Genomic DNA, 20,400 nt, shown 5'->3' with positions numbered 1-20,400 from the left:
AACGTCTACCGCTGTCAATGGTGCGGATATATGATCATTCTTTGAAGTTTTCTGCAGAACCTGATTAATATTTAAAGGTGAGTCACATGTGGAAGTAAGACTGTCCAATAAACAGTAGTTCTACATAGAATATAATTGTATTTGATTGTTAGAACTACAAGTATTATAAAAAAAATTAGATAAAGCAAATTTATTTGCAAAGCAGAATTCAACACAAAGTATTTCTATGCGCTTTACGTCATATGAAATATAGATTACTGTAGTAAAAGTATAATTATAGTAAAATGTCACACAATAGTTTTAAAGTGCCTGTGACAGCATAATTAAAAAAAAAAAGCATTATTATGTAAATTAGTATATTTTGAGACGATTCGACTATATACAACAATTTGGCAAAGCGCAGATGACGAGAAATTAGTCTTTCAATCTGCAGTTTAGACCCGCCTGTCATTATAGCGCTCTAGCGTCCCCAGCTGGATGATGATGTCGGGAGGGTCACGATTTCATCTGATTTAGAATTCAGCCCATTGACGGGGAAGATTTAGAATGAGGAAAATACGACAGAGCAGCAAAATGTCATGATTGTTTCAATCTCTCCAATATTTTTACAGGATATTATTTTTTATCTAAGTATTTTCCCCCAATTGCTAAATAAATGGTATGGTCATGACAACAGTCTTGCTAAATGGAATATGAAATATTAAACATGCGTTTATTCAGTATGACAGGGCAAAATTACTGAATAATGGTGAAAACTGCCGACTTCTTCCTCTCCTGAACGGTATTTTATGCCACTGGAGTTTGTCCAGCTTTTGTCCTTTCCCTGCCCCGGCTTCAAAGACGGAGGAAAGAGCATAAACAAAACAGGAGGCATGACAACTAGCCGACATGCTAACCCGAACCAAGCAGCTTTTCCAAGTCTTATTCTCGCCTTTCGGACTCATGTCACACACAACGGCGGGGTTGATTGTCTTCACCGATCGGCGAGCCCCCGGCGGTGAGCAAGTTTCGGCTCGTCATTCTCCTGCTGTGGGCAGAAGTGCTCGTTGCCAGGGACCCAGCTGGAAAATGACCGCCAGACAAACCTGCTGACGTCGGAGCGGGGGTCTGCTCGTGGCCAAGCCGAGGAAAGTGCGTTCTTGGCGGGCACGCCTTTATCAGCCGGCGACTATGGTGCGCGACAAGCCGCTAGTTGTCGGCCGTTTGACCTTCTCGGTGGACAGGGACTATTTTCACCCACAAAATGCAAGCCACCTCCTTATTAAACGTGTGCCATGATCCCAGTATTTGACATAATATAAAACACTAAGCTTACCCACCTCACAATGGTCCCACAGTTGTCGGACTTGTTTTGGCCATTATCCGTGGTGAACGGGAACTATTTGAAACCCAAAAAGGCTCACACGCCCAGACACGGCGCTCCGCATCCGCATAACACGCACTGCGCGTAGGGCACCAACTCTGCCTGAAGGGGCACAAAAAAAATTGAAGTTTGTAAAAAATCCTAAAAAATAGTAATAATAACAACAATATATAGTATTTAAAATAAAACTTATAACGGATAAATGCAAGTAATACAAATATAAGTAACATAGGCTCATTATTTACACAAAAAAAGAATCTCCTCTCCGGCCCTCTCGTCAGTCTACCAGAAATGTTTCAAGACTACTGTTACAGTTAGACTTCACTTTGATGGTTAATGCAGTTATTGCAAATTTGTTGTTTTATCACAATAGATTGGTTTATTTACATTTCAAAAACCAGAAGCCATTCATTTACGAATGTGATTGTACTTTAGTTTACATATTTAAATGTTCAGATATTAAGATCTGAATGAGGCAAAACAACATGCTTTTTCTCTCAAATATATTGTTATAATCATTTGTTACAGATGTAATTATTTTCTGTATCAAAATTAATTTGGTGTTCAAAAAGTCTTTTTTCAAACTTGAGTCTTGAAAAAGAGGGGGTCGGCTTATAATCAGGGCCGTCTTATATTTGGGCCAATACGGTAATATTTAATCAGACAATGTTTTAAAGAAAAAAGAAAAATGTGAATGTAAAGTAAAATAAATTAAGAGTCATTCAGGGGTCCCTATGGTCCTGAGGCCCGGGACAACATACCCGCTCCCCCCACCACCCGTCGATGGGCTTGAGTATACCAATATAAAAGAATTCTTATGATGTCACTGGGAACCCCCGCTTGGCTTAATTTCCTAAACAACTTCCCGTGGTTCACACGATCAAAGACTTTGGAAGTGTCTAGAAAACACATAAACATAGAGGAGTTTTTCATCATATAGGTATTGACCAATTCTTTTAAAACATAAATACACATGTCCGTGTCATGCCTAGGTTTAAAACCAAACTGTTTATCTGTGAGTTTATTAATGTACTAAATCTCTCCAGAATGAGGAGTTCAAATACCTTAGAAAGAACACTAATGAGGGTGACAGATCTATAATTGTCCGAGCCGCTCACTTTCCCTGCTTTATCCTTGATGACAGGGACTAGCATCACCGACATCATAAGGTCGGGAAGACAGCCATGAACCATAAAGGAAGTAAAGCAGAGTGCAAGAAGTGGAACTAGCCTTGGACTAGCATGCATAAGATGTTCGGCAGATATAAAATCCATACCCGTGGACCTATTAACTGATAAGTTTTTGATAACTTGAAACACCTCATGGGACATGAGATTTTCATAATGCTGTCGCCAGAAAGCAGCAATTGCAATAGTATACCAGGGAAGCCACCTATCGAGCAAGGTAAGCAGGGCTCCTCACCTCCTTCCAAAAGGCTTTAATGTTTTTACAAAGAAGCTTCCCTGGCCATGTAGTCAATGGCGCCTCCAGAAATTTTTCATAGGGGTGGCCAGATGGGGCCACTTAAAATCTTGGGGTGGCCAAAACTAAAAGCCATAATTTCAGGTTTTCATTATATTATTGCAGTAAAAAGGGGGAAAACTATCAGAAAGACTTAAGGACACGGCTACTGATATACTTTGGTGTATTGTGTAATATTTGATGTTACTAATGATTTAATGTGCATAGTCCGTAACTGTCCAGTCAACATTTTGAGTTCCACAACAATTCTGTTTTATTGTGTTATGTATATATTAGGCATAAGGTGTACATTTAACGAGGGCTGTCAAACGATTAAAATTTTTAATCGAATTAATCACAGCTTAAAAATTAATCGTAATTCATTGCAATTCAAACCATCTCTAAAATATGCCATATTTTTCTGTAAATTATTGTTGGAATGGAAAGATAAGACAAGACGGATATATACATTCACATACTGTACATGAGTACTGTATTTGTTTATTATAACAATAAATCCACAAGATGGCATTAACATTATTAACATTCTTTCTGTGAAAGTGATCCACGGATAGAAAGACTTGTGATTCTTAAAGGATAAATGTGAGTTTGTTTTGTATATTGTGACTAAATTTTGCCATCTAGTCTATTTGTTGAGCTTTCAGTAAATGATACTGTAGCGACTTAACTGTTCTGCCCAAATGCACGATGGGAAGTGGTGCAACCATGACTGTGTGTGGTGGCTGCAAATGCAAATCTTTTCTGCGTTGGATACACTACAGGGTGTTAAGAAAAAGATGAACTCCTGTCATTCTTCCCCACGTCGCTTCCCACAATATATATAGTATCTGTGGGAGAGGTGACAAAGCTTTTGCCAAATAAAAGCACGGCCCAAATGAATGCTTTTATCTACTCCACTCACTTGACACTGCCGCTTATCTCTGTATAGAAGTAAAACGGCGCCATTGTAGGCTGTTTGCGGCAATGCGTGAATGAATCGTACTGCGAATGTGTTAATTGTGATAAATATTTTCACATGATTAATTTTAAAAAATTAATTACCGCCCGTTAACGCGATAAATTTGACAGCCCTACATTTAACAAAACAAAATAAGTACATTCATTTGGGATGAAATGCATAACTGATGCTACAACAATCTAACGATATACTGGCAAACGGGGTGGCCAGTGGGGTGGCCAACCAATTTATAGGGGTGGCCACCCTAGATCCTGGGGGGGTGATGATGGCTCCCTCGCTGGGCTGTGGGAGGATGGATGGGCTGCGTTGCTCCCCACCCACTGCGGGCTGGCCGGGTGGGAGTCTTGGCCCTGGTTTGGCACCTGCGCCGCGTCTCCGCTCGTCTGCGTGGCTGTTGCATGTTTGGTGGGGCTCACGTGCGGCTGGATGTGATTGGGTGCGCTCGGGTGGGGGGTCCCGATGCCGGGATTGGTGGTGGGGCGGCGTAGGGTCGGCTGCCAATGGGCTTACACTCACAGGGGATTCACACGATTACTGGGTTCTAGATCACAGAGCTGATTTGTGTACACTCTACCCCTTCCTATCACTTAGCTTATAGACTTCCCCACCCCCCTCCCCTTCTTTCCCTGGTCAACAGGCCCCCAACATGGTGTCAATTGGAAATACATCTAACTGACGATAGCACCAACATATTAATAGTTAGTGTAGGGGTTCAATGTATTTCTTGTTGTTGTTTGTTTCTTTTCTCTCTTTTGTGTTTCTTGTATTCCCCCATTACCCCTTCCTGTTCGCTGCTTTGTCATAATAAAGGAGGTATGTTGTATGATCACAATGGGAGTATGTCATACTCTCAATGTGAAACATTAAAACTGTTGAGACCAACCGGGACTTCCATTCTCTGTGTCAAAAAGCTGAACAGGACAGGTTTAAAAAAAAAAAATAAATAAATAAGGCCCTGTTTGGGTCTACCTGCCAAAGCCCGAGCCTTGGTAGCTTCACAGGCGTCTGCATAAAATTTAGTGACATAAGTGTTCCAGCCAGGCCTAACTCTACTCCTCCTTCTAGTTATACAAAGCGGTTTACTGGCAGCAAGTAGAGCTGAAACAATCTGATTGTACATTTCCGTACATCTGTTTTATGATTGGGGTCACTGCAGTTATCGTTTCTACACATGACTGCTTCCTTGGGTAGATATAAGTTGCTCAGCAGTACATCGGTGTCGGATATATAGGAGATAATGTCGTCAGAAAGAGAGGACCGGACTACCAGATCTGGGTTGAAATTTATCTTCGCTTTAACAGTATTCGGGACATTAGCAAAACATATAACCATCTTCACAGGGATGTGATCTGAGGTAGACATGTTATATAAAATTTCCATCTGTGTGAGGGAAGTGAGCATCCATTGTTGAGATACAATGATCTAACCAAGATGTAGTGTGCCATGCCTCACTTATATGGGTGTAGCTGCCAGAAGGCAGTAGCTCCCTACTGGATAGAACCAATCCATTATCCCTACTGAGAATATAGAAAATTATTTAGAATAATACAGCTAAAAATGTGAAAATCCTAAAAGAAAAATGTTGAAAAATTTGAAAAATGCAATTATATCATTAATAAATTCCCTTTATTTCTACAGTTTTAAAAACATTTTAAGTATCTTTAATCATGTAATGTTTTTACTTTCAATTTATTAGCCTCGTTAAATGAGTTATATTCACTGTTGCCACTAGAGGCCAGTGTATCCAGCCAAATCAAATCAAACAAACCATTACAATGCCAATCTAAAACAAATCCTCGAAGCAGCAAATTTTGATTCAAAGCTTTTTTCTAATTGAATTACTCGAGTTAATTGAGTGGATGGATTGGACGTCTTTCACTGTCAATCCCAGCAAGTGAACTGCTCATTTAGAGCAAAAGCAACTTCAAGTAATCTGATCTCTCTGTTTAGCATGTTTATTGCCGTCATACAAAACATTGAAAACATACAAAGTTTAGAAAAAGCGCTCAGAAATGTCCAGGGCGGGTTCTCCGGAACAATCGGCGTAAGTTCAGTATCGCCTCTGCCTGGGAGAGAAGACTGTATTGGGATTGCTGTCTCGCTCGCGTTCCTTGTCTCGTTCCTTCTGGCTGTTGGGCGATAGCGCCGCCTCCAGCTTCTTCTCGCTCTTGAAGAGATCTCGCCCCGTGCGAAGGATGTGCTCTTCCATTTTGCGGTGGCGCTTCATGTCCGATAGAACTTTGTCCAGCCGGGCTTCCCTTTTCACGGAAGAGCGAGCCGATGAACCTGTTGGAATCAGACAAAACAGTCATCAAGTTAAGGAAAATGGAAACGACAGCCTTCGTCTTCACTAGCAAAACAGTTGCACTGGATATAATCTCAGTGATTCCTGATCTGGGTCAAGTCTTACTCTTGTTTCAGTCTTGGTTGGGTTAAGTCTTACTCTTGTTTCAGTCTTGGTCTCTTGACTCCCAAAACTATATAATTATATTAATTATATTAATTATTTTATTAAATAAAAATGCGCATTGATACGACGCACATAAAGGCAACTTCCATTTAAAAAATCGTTAGTATGGTCTTACAATCCGCTAGCTTGTTGTTTGTTGTTGTCTTCGAAAATTATACTTGGGTGACGGCACTTCAAGTGTTCGTTTATAGCCGACGTGCTACTGTGGATGCGAGCTCAGCTTAGCAAAGAGTACACACAGTGGCACCCTCCATATTTTCCTTGAAATAATTCCAGGCTGTGGTTATGCTGGTCCGCTTTTTTGGCTTTATGCCGCTTTCACGTGTAACCCTTCCCTTTTTGGAAATTGGCAGTGTTTTCAACTCCTCACCGGCAATTCACTTGGCTCGTTGTCATCGGTTCGTCTGGGTTCGTCCGATTCGCCTCGGGAAGGCGGCAGCGTGCATAAAAACACTGAGAGGCGTCGGATGGCTCATTAAGGATACTTTTATTGACCAAAACAAAAACGTGGGGGATGAAGCCACTCAACTCGGCGCTACCCGCGCACTGTTCCAACTCGCCGATCTCGCTCCCTCTCTCTCGCTCGCTCGCCCACTTTCTTCCTTTTTGCTCAATCTGACAACGCTGGTCACATTGAAATAACAGCGGCCCCCTTGGGGGTGCCACTAACAACCGCTTGTATCGCGAGCACCTGCCATTCTAAACTTTATCCGCATGTAAATTTTTTAAGCCCGTCATTACCCGTCGACGGTATGTTTTGCCTGTCGACGCATTAACGTCATCAACATCGACTAGTCGGGACAGCTCTAGTCAAGACCAAGACTTCTGTGATTCAAGAGTCTTGAGCACATCACTAGGAGAGCTTCCACTAAATGTTCAATCGATTTTCAATGTGTGGAATGCTCACCCGGTGTTCGACGTCTGTTAATAAAGGAGTTTTTCGGGGTCCCTTGGATTTGTTGCTCTTCGTTAAAGTCGAACTCTGTTGGACTCGGAGGTCTGGAATAAAAATCTCAATTAAACCCAGAATCTTTGAAGAATAAAATGACAATGAAATGATGTTCCCACGCACTTCCGTTCCCTCTCCTTCCTTTCTCTCTCCTCCGCCTCGTCGTCCTCGTTTTCCCTTTCGGGCGAAAGGCTGCGTTCGGGCGTGGGCGGTCTTCGGGGAAGGGGTTCAAAGTTGAGCTCCAGCATCTCGCCTTTGGCCAGCAGCTCATAGAGTCTCTTGATCTCGGCGGGAGGAGGCATCCAGTTCTTTGGGTCCTCCATTTCCTCGTCGCTGTACACGAGCTCCCATTCGCCGTCCTTGTCTGTCGTCCGCGTTCCCTCTTCCACTGGGACCGCTGCGACTGACGGTGGTGCATTTTGGTGTTTGTCTTCCTCAAGCTTGTCTGTGTCTTGGTCTGGGAAAAAAATTGAGGTATTGATTGGATGGAATTTTGCTTAGTTGTTAGGTAAAACGTGCGAATGGGTGACTTCACAACAACCAAAACTGGCTTGAATTGTTGTTTACATCAATTCTTGACCTTTGCTGTCTGTGTTTTCCGTGTCCTCCAATGACGCTGCTGTCATCTCAGCATCCTGTTGCTCAGCGCTTTCTTCTTCCTGTTTGCAGGCTTCCTTTTGATTTTCTTCCTCTCTGACACCAAGAGCTTGGATGCCCTCATGCAAGGACACATCTGTGGCCTCAGCCTGCATCCTTCAAAAAGGTCAATTCTAAGGAAAAAAAAGACAATAAATAAAACAATGCAATAGTAGTGGCTTTTGCATGTATTTTCGTGTATTTAACACTTATTTATATACGAGGAAAATCAGTTAATCCAATGAGAATGCCACAAGTAAAGGTTGGACCTCTTATTTGATGAATTTGCCGGATAATCTCATGTTTTGAATGGAAAAACATTAGCAACCAACATGAGTGCGCTAGCTTGTCATTACCGAATGCTGGGTGTTGTCCTTGCAGAACGCGTGAATAAAGTTATCCCAGATGATGAATAAAATCGACAGAGTGCTCCATTATAAGTAAACGACAATGGACGTACGTAAACATAGCGCCATTTTGGACGAGTTCGCATTGGCGCCGATGTCCATATCATGTGGATTAGATTGTGGCGAAAGTGCGGGAGCGGTTCACAATACCGAGGCGGCACGATGGGGAGTGATGGTGAAATCTGCACTCCATTTGCGTACTCTGGCGTCAAAATTGTTTATAATAACAGTATTAAAACCACAAATAAATATTTGGTGCGGATATTGTACATGTTTCGTAACCACAAATTTGCATTTTTCTGAACGTAGTATCCCCCCCCCCCCTTGTTTCCGGTCCACTCCGCAGCATTTGTAAATCTACACATTTACGTCAACGTCACTTCAGTTTGGGCCAAACTTAGACAGAAATATATAACGCCTAATTTTGTAGAATTTGATTAATTTAAATGGTCGTAGACGATTTTTTTTTTTTTTTTACATTCCACTGTTTTTAAAGTATATTTTATTTAAGGATTTTAGTGTCGTATCGTGGTTAGTGTACGGCGGGTTCTCATTGGCTGATTCTCGTAGGCGACAGTTTAGCGGGCTCTGATTGGCTAATTGTCGTTTCCGTTTTCGTGGTCCCTTGTTTGAAAAGATTTGGCTCCGCTTGTTTGGAGCGCATCGCCATTGTTAAAATGCGGTGTCGATAACGCTGCTGAATTTTCATGTTAGGACGGTATTTAATACAATAAAGACATTCCCTTTGGCGTTCAGTACATATCATTCGGTAAGTAAAGGTGAAGTTTGATACATCACGTGAAACCACCTCGTAAATGTGGAATTTCAGTCTCTTGTGGATTAGCATTTAGCCGCTATTTTTTTTTTTTTTTTACTCCGCTGTTACTGGAGTTTTCCCCCATCGAATATGTCAATTTATTTAACATAACACGATGATTTTAGCCATTTTACCTCTGCTGCTATTTCAGGGAATCCGTACACCGAGTTATTTGTTGGTTTGACACTTTTCATTGAAGAGGGAAAACATGGCCCAGCGTGTGTCTGTAGCTGATGGCGCCCGCAAGAAGACCTCCAGGGTGATGGTCTCAGTTCGTCTGCGTCCGTTTATGAACAAACAAGATGAGAAAGGCGAGGGACCTTGTGTGAGAGGCTTGGACTCACAGAACCTGGAGATTGTTAACTGGAGAAATGCTACAGAAACGCTCAAATACCAGTAAGTAGCCTGTATAGCAAGGCTCGCCAGTTTGGCTAGTCTGAACAACCGGTTGTTTTCAGTTCAAATTTATTCATTTCTGTTTATGTGAATCCTGTTTCAGCTTCGATGTTTTCCACGGTGAGCAAACAACACAGCAAGAAGTGTTCCTGACATCCGTGAAGCCCATTTTACCACATATAACCAGGGGTCAAAATGCAAGTGTGTTTGCATATGGGCCAACAGGAGCTGGTATGTCACCTCACACTAATAAGTAGGGGTGTAACGGTACACAAAAATCTCGGTTCGGTATGTACCTCAGTTTTGAGGTCACGATTCGGTTCATTTTCGGTACAGTAAAAACAGAGGTTGCGCTAGACTTTTCCGTTGTCTGTCATTTCAACTGACAGGGTCATAAAAATCCGGTCATAATCTATTTTTACCCGTCACTTAAATTTTTAAAATGATGATAATGACATTGTGGTGACTTTTGTTTGGCATAATTCACCTTCTGTACTTGTGTGTCCATTTGGCCGAGCGCGTTACCGGCTACGACACAGTCACGTGACAGAGACACTTAACAGCCGCGCGCGTTCCGGCTTGAATAGAGAGTTCGCAGAGACCAGCAGAGCTACAGCGGCTGGACACAGCAATTCGAGCTAACAAGACTCTTAACATTGCATACTGCTTCAACATATTCAATAGTATTTAGTTTTCATTCATTTTAAATTAATATTCTGTCCGAACAAGCTTAACAGAGAATCCACACTGTGCCATTACACATCAAGCAGATGAATATGTAACTTTTTCTCCGCAGTGACAAAAACAGCTGACTGTGGCCCCAGTAGGTAGTCTACATATGGAACAATGAAATTAACAGTTTACCTGCTGTGGCCTGAACGCAGTCTCACACCTTCCTCCTGGTGCGCATGGACTTGAATTGCGTGCCCGCTTGTGCAGTCCCTCTTTTTTTCACCTCTTTTATCAACACCATCGTCGTTTTGAGGCTTTTTGAAGAAACTTCGGACACTCGGTTGCCTTGACATTTTTCCGAGTAAGGCCAACGACGTCATGCATCGAGAGAGACAATAGCTAATTAATATGCTCACTCGCCACCCTGTGGTCTGGGGAGTGAATTGCAACCTGTCAAAATGACAGATGGATTTCAGTTTTTTCCGTCACCGTTTTAAAAAATCGGTCAACGACGGAAAATATCCGGTTAACGCGACCCCTGAGTAAAAAAACAAAATGCTAAATATAAATGTGATAGCTGTTTATTACACACTTTTGTGCTTTCAACAGTAGGAACATTAGCCTATACGAAGCTTGAATTCTGCTCAAAAAGTAGCGGCTATTTGAAGATAATCCAACAACAATATGCTTCTGGGACGCATCTAACACGCGGCCGCACTGCGACTGGTGTGCATTGGCTGATTGGCTCTAACGCCCGCGTTTCACTGCGTTCTCGCGGCGGCCATGTTGTCGCGCCGTTGACGTTTCTGGACTGTCCTACCGTGTTGGTCCTCATTATGGTAGAGCAGACGGAGTAAATATAATCTACACAAAGAAACTGTAACCCGATTGACTCACAGCCTTGAAAAGTAAGGGTTATATTACGTCAGAAACTCGTTCAGTACGCGTCCGTTCCGAACCGATTACCACGTACCGAAACGGTTCAATACTATTACATGTACCGTTACACCCTTACTAATAAGACATATTTGTTAAAGTTGGTGTCTGTTAGAGATGATTCCTTTTTTAAAAAATGTATGTATGTATGTATTTATTTATTTATTTAAGGCAAGACGCACACAATGTTGGGCAGTTCAGAGCAGCCTGGCGTGATTCCTCGTGCTCTCGGCGAAGTTTTCAATCTGGTCAATGCTCAGAAGGAAGACGAGGGTTGGGACTACTCCATTGGAATGTCGTATTTGGAAATTTACAATGAGAAGGTATGGTAGTTCTCCAGTGTTCGTACATACGGATAATTTGTTTCTAGCATGCAGGATGTATTTTCCTCACATTTAGGCCATGTCTACACCTAGCAGGTTTTTTTTTTTTTTTAAACCGAGGATCCTGCCCTAATATATCGGGAAAAAATAATTACGTCCACACCAGCACATTTGTAGAAAAAAAGCTTCCACAGCCAACCGCATTCATTTATTTTAAAGTACATTCATAACAATGCGCAAAAAATAATTGTCCATAATACCCCCCATCCTTCGCATCTGTTTTTCAATATGAAGCACTGTAAGTTAGGGCTGTCCCCAACGACTATTTTTCTCCCTATTAGTCAGGAGACTAACAATTGGTAGACTAGGTTTTATTTTTATTTTTTTTACTGATCAATTTATTTACTGTTCGATAAATGGACTTATTGGATATCGCGACAGGCTTAGCAACTTCAATTAAAAAAAAAATGTTGTTACTTATATGGACTCACGATCTGCCAGGTTGTTGTCTCCCGCCATCTTCCAAAATTACAACTGGGTGACGACGCTTTAGGTGTTCATTCACGGCCGACGTGCAGCCTGGTATGCAAGCTTGGTATTGAAGAGATAGGACACAACAGTGTACCCTTCGTTGTTTCTTTGAAAGAAGTCCATGCTCAGGCCGCTCTGGTGCGCTTTTTTGGCTTTGTGGGGCTTTTCCCCGAATGCATATCGAGCATCCGTCAGTCTAAGCTTTCCACACATATATTTTTTGAGATGGTGTGCTCGTCGACGCATTTACGTTATCAATGACGTCGACTAGTCAGGACAGCTCTCCTGCAATAGTTTGTAAATAAATGGAAGCAAAAAAGCCAAATATAAACACTGGTCTCATGTGTGACGTAGGGACAGTTTGTTGCAGTCAGTGACTTTTCCACAGTTAAATGTGTGGTTATCAGTGTCCACATGATGGCGCTACAAACGCAGAGTTCGCACATCTTTGGGCATAGTTTTCAAGAACCCTCGTTTAAATGTACGTGTGGCTGATAGGCCAAACAGTTGAAAAAGTTCTTTTTGCCAAAATTGTGCTACGTGTAGACATGGCCTCACTAAACTCTCATTAACCAGTTTGAGTGTTGTCATATGCCGAAGTTACTGTGTGGTCAATGTAAAAACAGCAAATGTTTTGAACAACTATGGTTCATCCAAGAGTTAATTCCAACTCCAATTAATCTACAGGTACTGGATCTATTATCGCCAAATTCCCAAGATTTGCCCATCCGTGAAGACAAAGACAAGAACATTCTGATACCGGGCCTCACGCACACAACAATAACGTCGTTTTCCGACTTCGAGCGCCATTTTGTGCCAGCTAGCCTCAATCGCACGACGGCCTCGACCAAACTCAACCAGCGCTCCAGTCGAAGTCACGCTATCCTCCTCGTAAAGGTTTGAGCATTGTGGTATTTCTTTAAATCTTCTTCTTTGGGTGATTTCTTCAACTAGGGCTGTTCGATTTGGCTAAAAATGATCACGAGGCTGGACTATAGCTGTGTATCCTCAAGGATTGAATGATTTCAAATATATTTATTTTATAAATAATACAGTTTATTTGTTGTTTTTAGTAACTAACTAATAGCATTAGGCTCATGTTAAGTCAGATTAGCTACACGAAGTTGGCACCGGGCCAAATTAAACCAACAATAAGTTACATAACGTTAGCGGCACATCAATGTATTTTAAACATATTTTTAACTGCACGGAAATGAGACGTGCAGAGCAATTTTATGTTGTCTGGTTTGTCGCTGCAGTTAGCCGATATTCTGCAAGATTTTAGGTGGCAGTGAAAAGTCGTGCTGCAACAATTAATCGATTAATTCGATTAGGAAAAAAGCTTCGAATCAAATTTTGCTGTTTCGAGGATTTGTTTAATAAGTGAAGTTGAAATGGTTTTATTTGAAAGTGTTGCATTTCGATTAATTGATTTGGGTGGATACAATGCCCTCTATTGGTAACTTATCTGACATGGCTGAATCCAGCTGCTCCCTGTTAAGACCAACATATGGTATGTTTTTGTTTGAGCTAATATGTGCATTCGTTATTTAGTTTTGAAGTATTTTTAGTAGATTGTGGGAATGTTTGAACGGTTTAGAGCATTGTTTAAAAAAAAAAAAAAAAATGGAATTTAAGCTAACGGACTTTTGCTATGCAAGTTAGCCAATTGTGCTTTTGTTGTACTTATATCGTTTGAGGCTTAGCTCAAATATGTTTATTTTTAAATGCATTTATTGCTCTTGTGAAATAATAGTGCGATTTTGCATAGTTTGACGTAACACTCAGGAAATTTGTATTAGCATTTATAGCTCTTTTGAAAGTGCAATCTTAGCAACCCAAAATGAATATTGTCGCAAGCATAAACTTTGTTTGCACCTAAAAAAATTTCTGCAATGCATTAAATTTTCGTAATCTGATTATTTGAGCTAATTGATAGATTAATCGATTACCTAAATAATCGATAGCTGCAGTGAAAAGGATGTTAGGGGTGACAACCCCTAAATTATTATTTTTTTAAGATTAAAAATGAAAATTCTTTCACTTGATTTCAATCCTCTAAGAATGACGATCAAGCCTGATTTCCAATCACATGATCGAATTGGAGGCCATTTTAGTGAATTTAGAGGAAGCACTGTCTTCTCCCGTTGCGTTTCTGCCATGTTTGATCCTTAATTATGTCGAGGTTACTCGAACTAGTAATTAAAACTCAAATTTTTCGTCAATTAACGATTACCATTGTATAATCGGCCAGCCCTAGTCTGACATTTACAAGAGCATCTTAACAGGTCGTGGCCTCTGTGCGGTAGGCCAGGATTTGGTAGCCGATGCTAAAATCAATTCTCTCTTGCGACACTCCCGTTAGCAACTGCTGGGCTTTCTGGGACTTTTCTGGGAGAGGTACAAGCTAACGTTTGTCTCCATTCTTTCCCTTAAATATTTCACCTCAACTGATTTTGCGTTCATTTAGGTGGTACGCACTCAGCGCTGCCTACCGCGCCGCCAACAAACGGGTAAACTCTACCTGGTGGACCTGGCCGGCTCGGAGGACAACCGTCGCACGGGCAACCAGGGCATCCGCCTGAAAGAAAGCGGCGCCATCAACCTGTCGCTCTTCACGCTCAGCAAAGTGGTGGACTCGCTTCGGTCAGGCGCGTCGGTGCGCGTGCCTTACCGGGACAGCAAACTGACGCGCCTGCTCCAGGACTCCCTCGGGGGATCGGCGCACTCGCTCATGATCGTCAACATCGCGCCAGAGTACGAGTACTGCTACGATACGGTCGGCGCGCTCAACTTCGCGGCGAAATCCAAGCTGATTATCAACAAGCCTTTCACTCAGGAAACTATAGCCGTGCTGCCAGGTGATGTCAATATTTCCAGTCCAAAGTGTGTTGAAATTAGTTGGTTAGCTTTATGGTTAGCTAGTGTTGGCTATGTAGTTTTTTGAATAACAAGTTTATGGTAAGGATTTTTAGAGTTGTCTGCTATTTATGGAGATGGGCATCCAATCAATTTTTTTTGACTATTTCAGCACCGTTGACAGTAATAGCCGTCCAATCACGTAGCTTTTCATCATTCTGCTTTGAATTTAGATTAGTTCGTCACGAGTAGACGTCTAAACCATTTGAACTGGGAGGGTTCCAATGGATTGGACTTCAATCACCGTCAATGGCAGCTATTGTGTTAAGGTTTAGGACACTTATTATGATTTTTAGGCTAAAGCATAGACTTCGTAATGTATTGACGGGACATTTAGTGTGGGGCTGATTCATAAGGGGCCTGACCGAGTGGAAACAAAGAGCTTTTTCGGTTGACAATTCTTTTGAATAAATGCTTAAATCTCTTAATTCTTTATAGATATGGACGTAAAACAGTCTCTATTCTTGGTTAGAAGAAAACGTGCAATTGGCATTTACGTAAATATTGGGAACTATGCTGCTAGTCAGGAAGCAAATTAGCCATTTGTAAAGTTTTTTTCCGTTAAATTCTTGCGAATAAATGCTTAAATCCCAGAAATTTTTTTTAAAAATGTAAATCCACCTAAAACTGTCTCGATTTTTGGTTAAAAGCAAAAACTGGGCAGTTAGCAGTTATTTTACGTAAATATTGCGAGGTATAATGCCAATGCTGTAGCAGCTAATTTCTCCCATTTTTTTTTTATTTATTTTTTTTTATTTTATTTTATTTTTTTTTCCCACAACGTTTCAAAATGCATGTATGGTATGAAAAATATAATATTTACCTTGAATCCTGGAACAAATTACTCCTGAGACAAACCTTCCTGTTTTGTATGCTGTACAGCTTTTGCACTTTTTCAACGTAAATCTGGCATTGGATTTCTGCATATGACCGACTGCTAATAAATGAAGCGGAGTGTGGAACGGCCCGCTTTGGGAAGGCGTGACGCAGTGAATGGGGAATGTGTCATGTCAATACATTATGAAGTCTATGGGTAAAGCTTATTTTAAGTGGTCCCTGCAGTTAACACAATACCAACAATTTCCAGCTAGGTAGTATTTTAAGACTTCTGGTTAGGATTTTAAGGGTTAACTCCTTTGCTGCCATTGACAGCGACAGAGGTCCAATCCATTTGGACATTTGGTTTATGACATTTGTTTTTCAAGGTTAGTGTTTGTCAGGCATTGATTTTGGATAACAGGATTAAGGTTAAGATTTCAGAGTTAACGTATTTGCTGGCATAGACAACATTAGACGTCAATGCCAGACCTCCCAGTCTGAATGGCTCGAGCGTCTATTCAGTCCGCTGCAGTGCAGCATATTCGCAATACAGGTGACTTGAGACAAACACCGTTGGGTCCCTCATGTGCGCTGCATACTAAACTGCTCATTTCCCCTCCCGCTGTTTCGCTCTCTAGTGAAACGGGCCAGAGAGGAGCACGAGGCGGGGCAGTCTGGCACGGAGCCTCACAAGAAGAAGCAGAAGGACGAGAAGAAGCCGGAGCCTCACAGGTGCGAGACTCCCGTGGTGCTTTGCTTCACTGCCAGCCGTCAGCGGGTGAATGTAAATAAAGGTTTTGTGTCTTGCCAGCCTGCCACAACCATCGCTCATAGATAGGCTGCTAGCGCTGGAAAAGCGGGTGATGCTCTGCGAGGGTAAAGAAAGAGCTGGTGCTCAGAAGGCGATCCAGGTAACTCGTCCGTCTTTATATTGAGCCCAACAGACATTTTTTATCCTGGTGGATTTTGACAGGAGCTAAAAGAGGAGCACAAGGCCAATTTGGCCAAGAAGTCCAGGAACAGCGTGGCGCCTTTGCAGCCAAGGCAGGTCAACGTTTCAAAAGGAAAGGCACAGCAGGTCATGGTGCAACCGCTACTGGATCACACTAATGGTAACTTGCTGAGTAGGACGGCTGCCAAGATGAATGAACTAGCGAATTAATCTACAACTATTTTGATCGTTGGTGAATCGTCTAAAGACATTGATGACCGAGAAATTGTCCTTCTTTTTAATGCTCTTATATACTAAATATTCTCATTTATTTGTGTAGTTAAATTTAAGAAAAATGGAGAGGGGTTGGGGAACAGTAAACACTATACTTTTTAATCCTTTAAATTAGGGGAGAAATTAAAGAAGTCTTTATTTTTCCCCCCAAAACACTGCAAAAAAAAAAAAAAATTACGCAATTTATGCAAAAAATTTTAGCTTTTTTTTTTACATTTAAAAAGGGGGGACAATATTTTTTTAACGATTTATAAAAATTGGGGGGAAAAAGGGGGTGTTGATGTACCCATTTTAAAATTATTATATAAAAATACAAATATTGTCTGAATTCTGTAGTCTTCAAAAGCAGATAATTATAATAATCAAAATCAGCGCTGCAGCTATCAAATATTTTAGTATTCGATTAATCAATGGACTAGTTAGTTCGAAATATCGAGTAATCAGACAAGGAACATGAAAAATTAAAATACCTGAGATGGGCCTCAAACGGTATAATTTTTTAAAGTGAGGATCTATGTACAACAAAAGAGCAATTGGCTAACTTACAAAGAAAAAGTCCACTAGCTTAAATGCTATAAAATGCTAGTTTTTTTTGTTTGTTTTTATATATATATATATATATATATATATGTACAATGCTCTTAACAAATGGTTCAGACACATATTCCCACAAAAAAATGGCCAAATTATGAATTATGAATGCATTAAAAAACAGCTCAAACAAAAACTTGGCTTATGTTGGTCTTAACAGGGAGCGGTTGGATTCAGCCATGTGAAAAGAGGCAGACCAGAGGGCAGTGTATCCACCCAACTGAATAAAACTAAATGCAAACACTTTCAAAATCATTACAACGCCACTTTAATTGAACGAATACTCGAAGCAACAAAATTCGAATCGTTTTTACTAATCAAATACTCGAGTTAATCGATTAATCGCTGCAGCACTAATCAAAATGAGGTAATTTGCAAACATCTGCTTTTGCTTTGGAAAGATGGCTTGCCAGTCAAAGACTGGACATCTCGCCACCAGTGAGCAATTTTGAAATTTTGCGTTTTCATCTTGTTAAAGTAGGTGATTAGCAGTTCCCTCAGCTATTCAAGAGTTACAAGCAGAATGGCGTCATTGCTAAAACAGAACTTGTGTTTACTTATTTACGGCGGCTTGACCGCAAGCTAACCCGAATTTACACTTTCATTCGTCAGCGTCCCGGCAGCTCGTCGTCAGGAAGCAGTCTGTGTGTGTCAAGAAGGAAACAACGGCCATACTTCCGGACGGCAAAGAGAACCAAGTGATGAACAGTTGGGAGTCCCAGCTGGACCGGAATCTTCTGGAACAATCCAGGCAGAAGATTCTCCAGATCCTCAACACGGGCTCGCTCAAAGAGCTGAAAAGCCTGCATCAGATCGGCGCCAAGAAAGCCGAGCTGATTATGGGATGGCGGGAAGTGCACGGCGCCTTCACCAAGGTAAGGATGAAGAAATGTCAGGTGTAAGAGTCTCTCATTTTCCGACTATGGTGAACGTTTGACTGTCGTCATGCAGCTGGAAGATCTAAGTCAAGTCGATGGCATGACAGAAAAAAGATTTTCCACATTCATGAAGGCGAGTAATGTTACCCAGAATTCAAATTTTCAAAGTTGACTAACTCTTTTTTTTTTGCCTTTTCTGTTTACAGGTTAACCTTTTGAGTCTGATGGCAAAGTGAAAATCTTCAGCTTTCATTTTTGCTTCTTTGAATGTAAATATGTGTACATATGGACTGCACGTTTTTTTTTGTTTTGATTTTTTTTTTTTACAGCTTTTAAGTCTTTTTATATTTTCAACCTCAAAATTCCATACACATGCAAAGTGACAAACGTTTTTTTTTTTTTGGAAATGTTTGCAAGTTCTTATTAAAAAAAAAACAACTAAAATCTGGTGTAGAAATGTTCATTCAAACATATTGTACTTTTATATTTTACTTTTCCATATTTCGGCCTTGTTTGTGTGCAACATAGCAAAGCAATCAAATTTAGGACGTTTAATATGAAATTGTTAAATTCAAGATCTTCAACACAATCCAAATTCAATTTGACCGGGGGCCCAGTGTGAAAAGCGGCCCAAGGAAAGCTCAAAACTGGAAGTCACGTGGGTTGACGTTGTCAAGGAGTGAAAAAGCACATGGACTCCAGCAAGCATATTTACTATAGTCTCAAGCACCAATGAATTTTAATTCTTGCAAAAGAAAACTGACATTTCCTATTTCAAGGAGTAAGGGAGACTATAATAGCTGTGTAAAGAGTTTTACTAATTTCAGTGAGAATAGATTTTTGTTGTTCGTGAACTACATTTCCACACAAACGCACATCGAGATAGCATTTAGCCTAGCAAGGAGAGGTGCGAGAGCCATTTTTGAGTGTCCCAGAGCTCGCAAAACCTAAAGCGCATTTATCAAGGTTTCGTCGGCTGTGATTTGTTTGTATCCGTCTGCCGAATCTGCCTGATGGCAGATAGCAGTATGCCTGCCTCGCTGCTATTGAGTGGATTGATGTCAGCATGGCAAGGTTGTAGAAATGGAACAAGTTTCTATTTTGGGCACCGCCCCTGAGCGAAAATTCACTCGAGTCTTACCGCTCCATCCAAAACGGCCGCCACCGCTCACTTTCGCCGAGAAATCCTCCCGCACATACACAATGAATGGGTTACCGCTTGTGTGAAACGGCCTGATTTGCCCAAAATGTAATCACCTATTCTGTTTCACATTTCAAACATATCCTGCAAGATTAAACAATCCCTTCATTTGTTCTTGAATTATCTTGAACACAGACATACAGAACTAAATACATAATCACAGTAAAATTCACCTAGTGGCAGAAATAAAAATACAACCAGGTTGCTTTCCTTATGATTTTTCTCTTCCCAAAAGGACCGTTTTGTCATAAGGTTACCGAAAGTGGCAGAGGCCAACAATCTTAAATATTAAACATGTTCTAGCTTAAATATTAAACATAGTCAATATTTATGACAGTGACGTGTAACAGAATGGCCATAAATGAAAGCATAAAAAAAAGCATGTTTAAACTAAGCAAGTCCATTTTGACTACAAAAGTCCATGACGCTTCTTTTTTGGAGTCTTTATAAGGTAATTATTTTTTCATGAAATTTAAGTTTTTGGGGAAAAAATGAAAGCAACACTAGGTAACTTTTCAATTTTGCTCAATTTTAGCGACACCGGTGGACAAAAGCGGTCGTTTTGCCTTAAGGAAGACTGCAATTCCCATGAGGACTACCGTGTCGTAAAATTCATGATTTCCCTGTTGCCTGCAAATGGATTAAACAACATTTTTGTTTCCAGCGGCTGTGTGATGGATGAATAGTAATAAGGTAACGAATCCAGCTGTGGCTAAACAATAGCAAATGATGGTTAGCAGCCGTGTGGCTAACCCGCCCCACCCAACGGGTGTCACGGCAGCGAGTCAAAGTCAGGCCAATGTTTATTCTTGAGTATACTGGTAGCC

The 20,400-nt window shown here is 41.0% G+C and overlaps 2 protein-coding genes across 5 annotated transcripts; one reads left to right on the top strand and one right to left on the bottom strand.

Annotated features, from left to right (window-relative positions):
- The first annotated feature begins 102 nt into the window (after window positions 1-102).
- On the top strand, window positions 103-18,754 carry kif22 (kinesin family member 22). 4 transcript variants are annotated; one of them, XM_057826455.1, is made up of 12 exons: window positions 103-2,767; window positions 9,282-9,478; window positions 9,582-9,709; window positions 11,258-11,409; window positions 12,628-12,837; window positions 14,411-14,801; window positions 16,317-16,410; window positions 16,490-16,589; window positions 16,652-16,790; window positions 18,107-18,369; window positions 18,446-18,505; window positions 18,579-18,754. In XM_057826455.1, exons 2-12 carry the CDS (start codon window positions 9,291-9,293, stop codon window positions 18,606-18,608), a joined length of 1,755 nt encoding a protein of 584 aa, XP_057682438.1. In that variant the 5' UTR covers window positions 103-2,767; window positions 9,282-9,290; the 3' UTR covers window positions 18,609-18,754. The 4 variants fall into 4 exon arrangements, with proteins under 4 accessions (XP_057682438.1, XP_057682439.1, XP_057682437.1 ...); XM_057826456.1 differs by having other exon boundaries at window positions 9,234-9,478; XM_057826454.1 differs by lacking the exon at window positions 103-2,767 and adding an exon at window positions 8,868-9,034.
- On the bottom strand, window positions 5,735-8,384 carry pagr1 (PAXIP1 associated glutamate-rich protein 1). Its single transcript, XM_057826459.1, has 5 exons — window positions 8,215-8,384; window positions 7,803-7,992; window positions 7,346-7,679; window positions 7,181-7,272; window positions 5,735-6,089 (listed from the first exon to the last, which is right to left on the bottom strand). The coding sequence occupies exons 2-5, from the start codon at window positions 7,972-7,974 to the stop codon at window positions 5,854-5,856; spliced, it is 834 nt and encodes a 277-aa protein (XP_057682442.1). The 5' UTR covers window positions 7,975-7,992; window positions 8,215-8,384; the 3' UTR covers window positions 5,735-5,853.
- Window positions 18,755-20,400: the final 1,646 nt, after the last annotated feature.

The sequence above is a fragment of the Corythoichthys intestinalis genome, chromosome 21 (genome assembly GCF_030265065.1).
Source record: "Corythoichthys intestinalis isolate RoL2023-P3 chromosome 21, ASM3026506v1, whole genome shotgun sequence".
Taxonomy (NCBI): Eukaryota; Metazoa; Chordata; class Actinopteri; order Syngnathiformes; family Syngnathidae; genus Corythoichthys; species Corythoichthys intestinalis.
The sequence above is the reverse complement of the archived record's forward strand: the minus strand, read 5'-3'. Positions and strand labels throughout refer to the sequence as shown.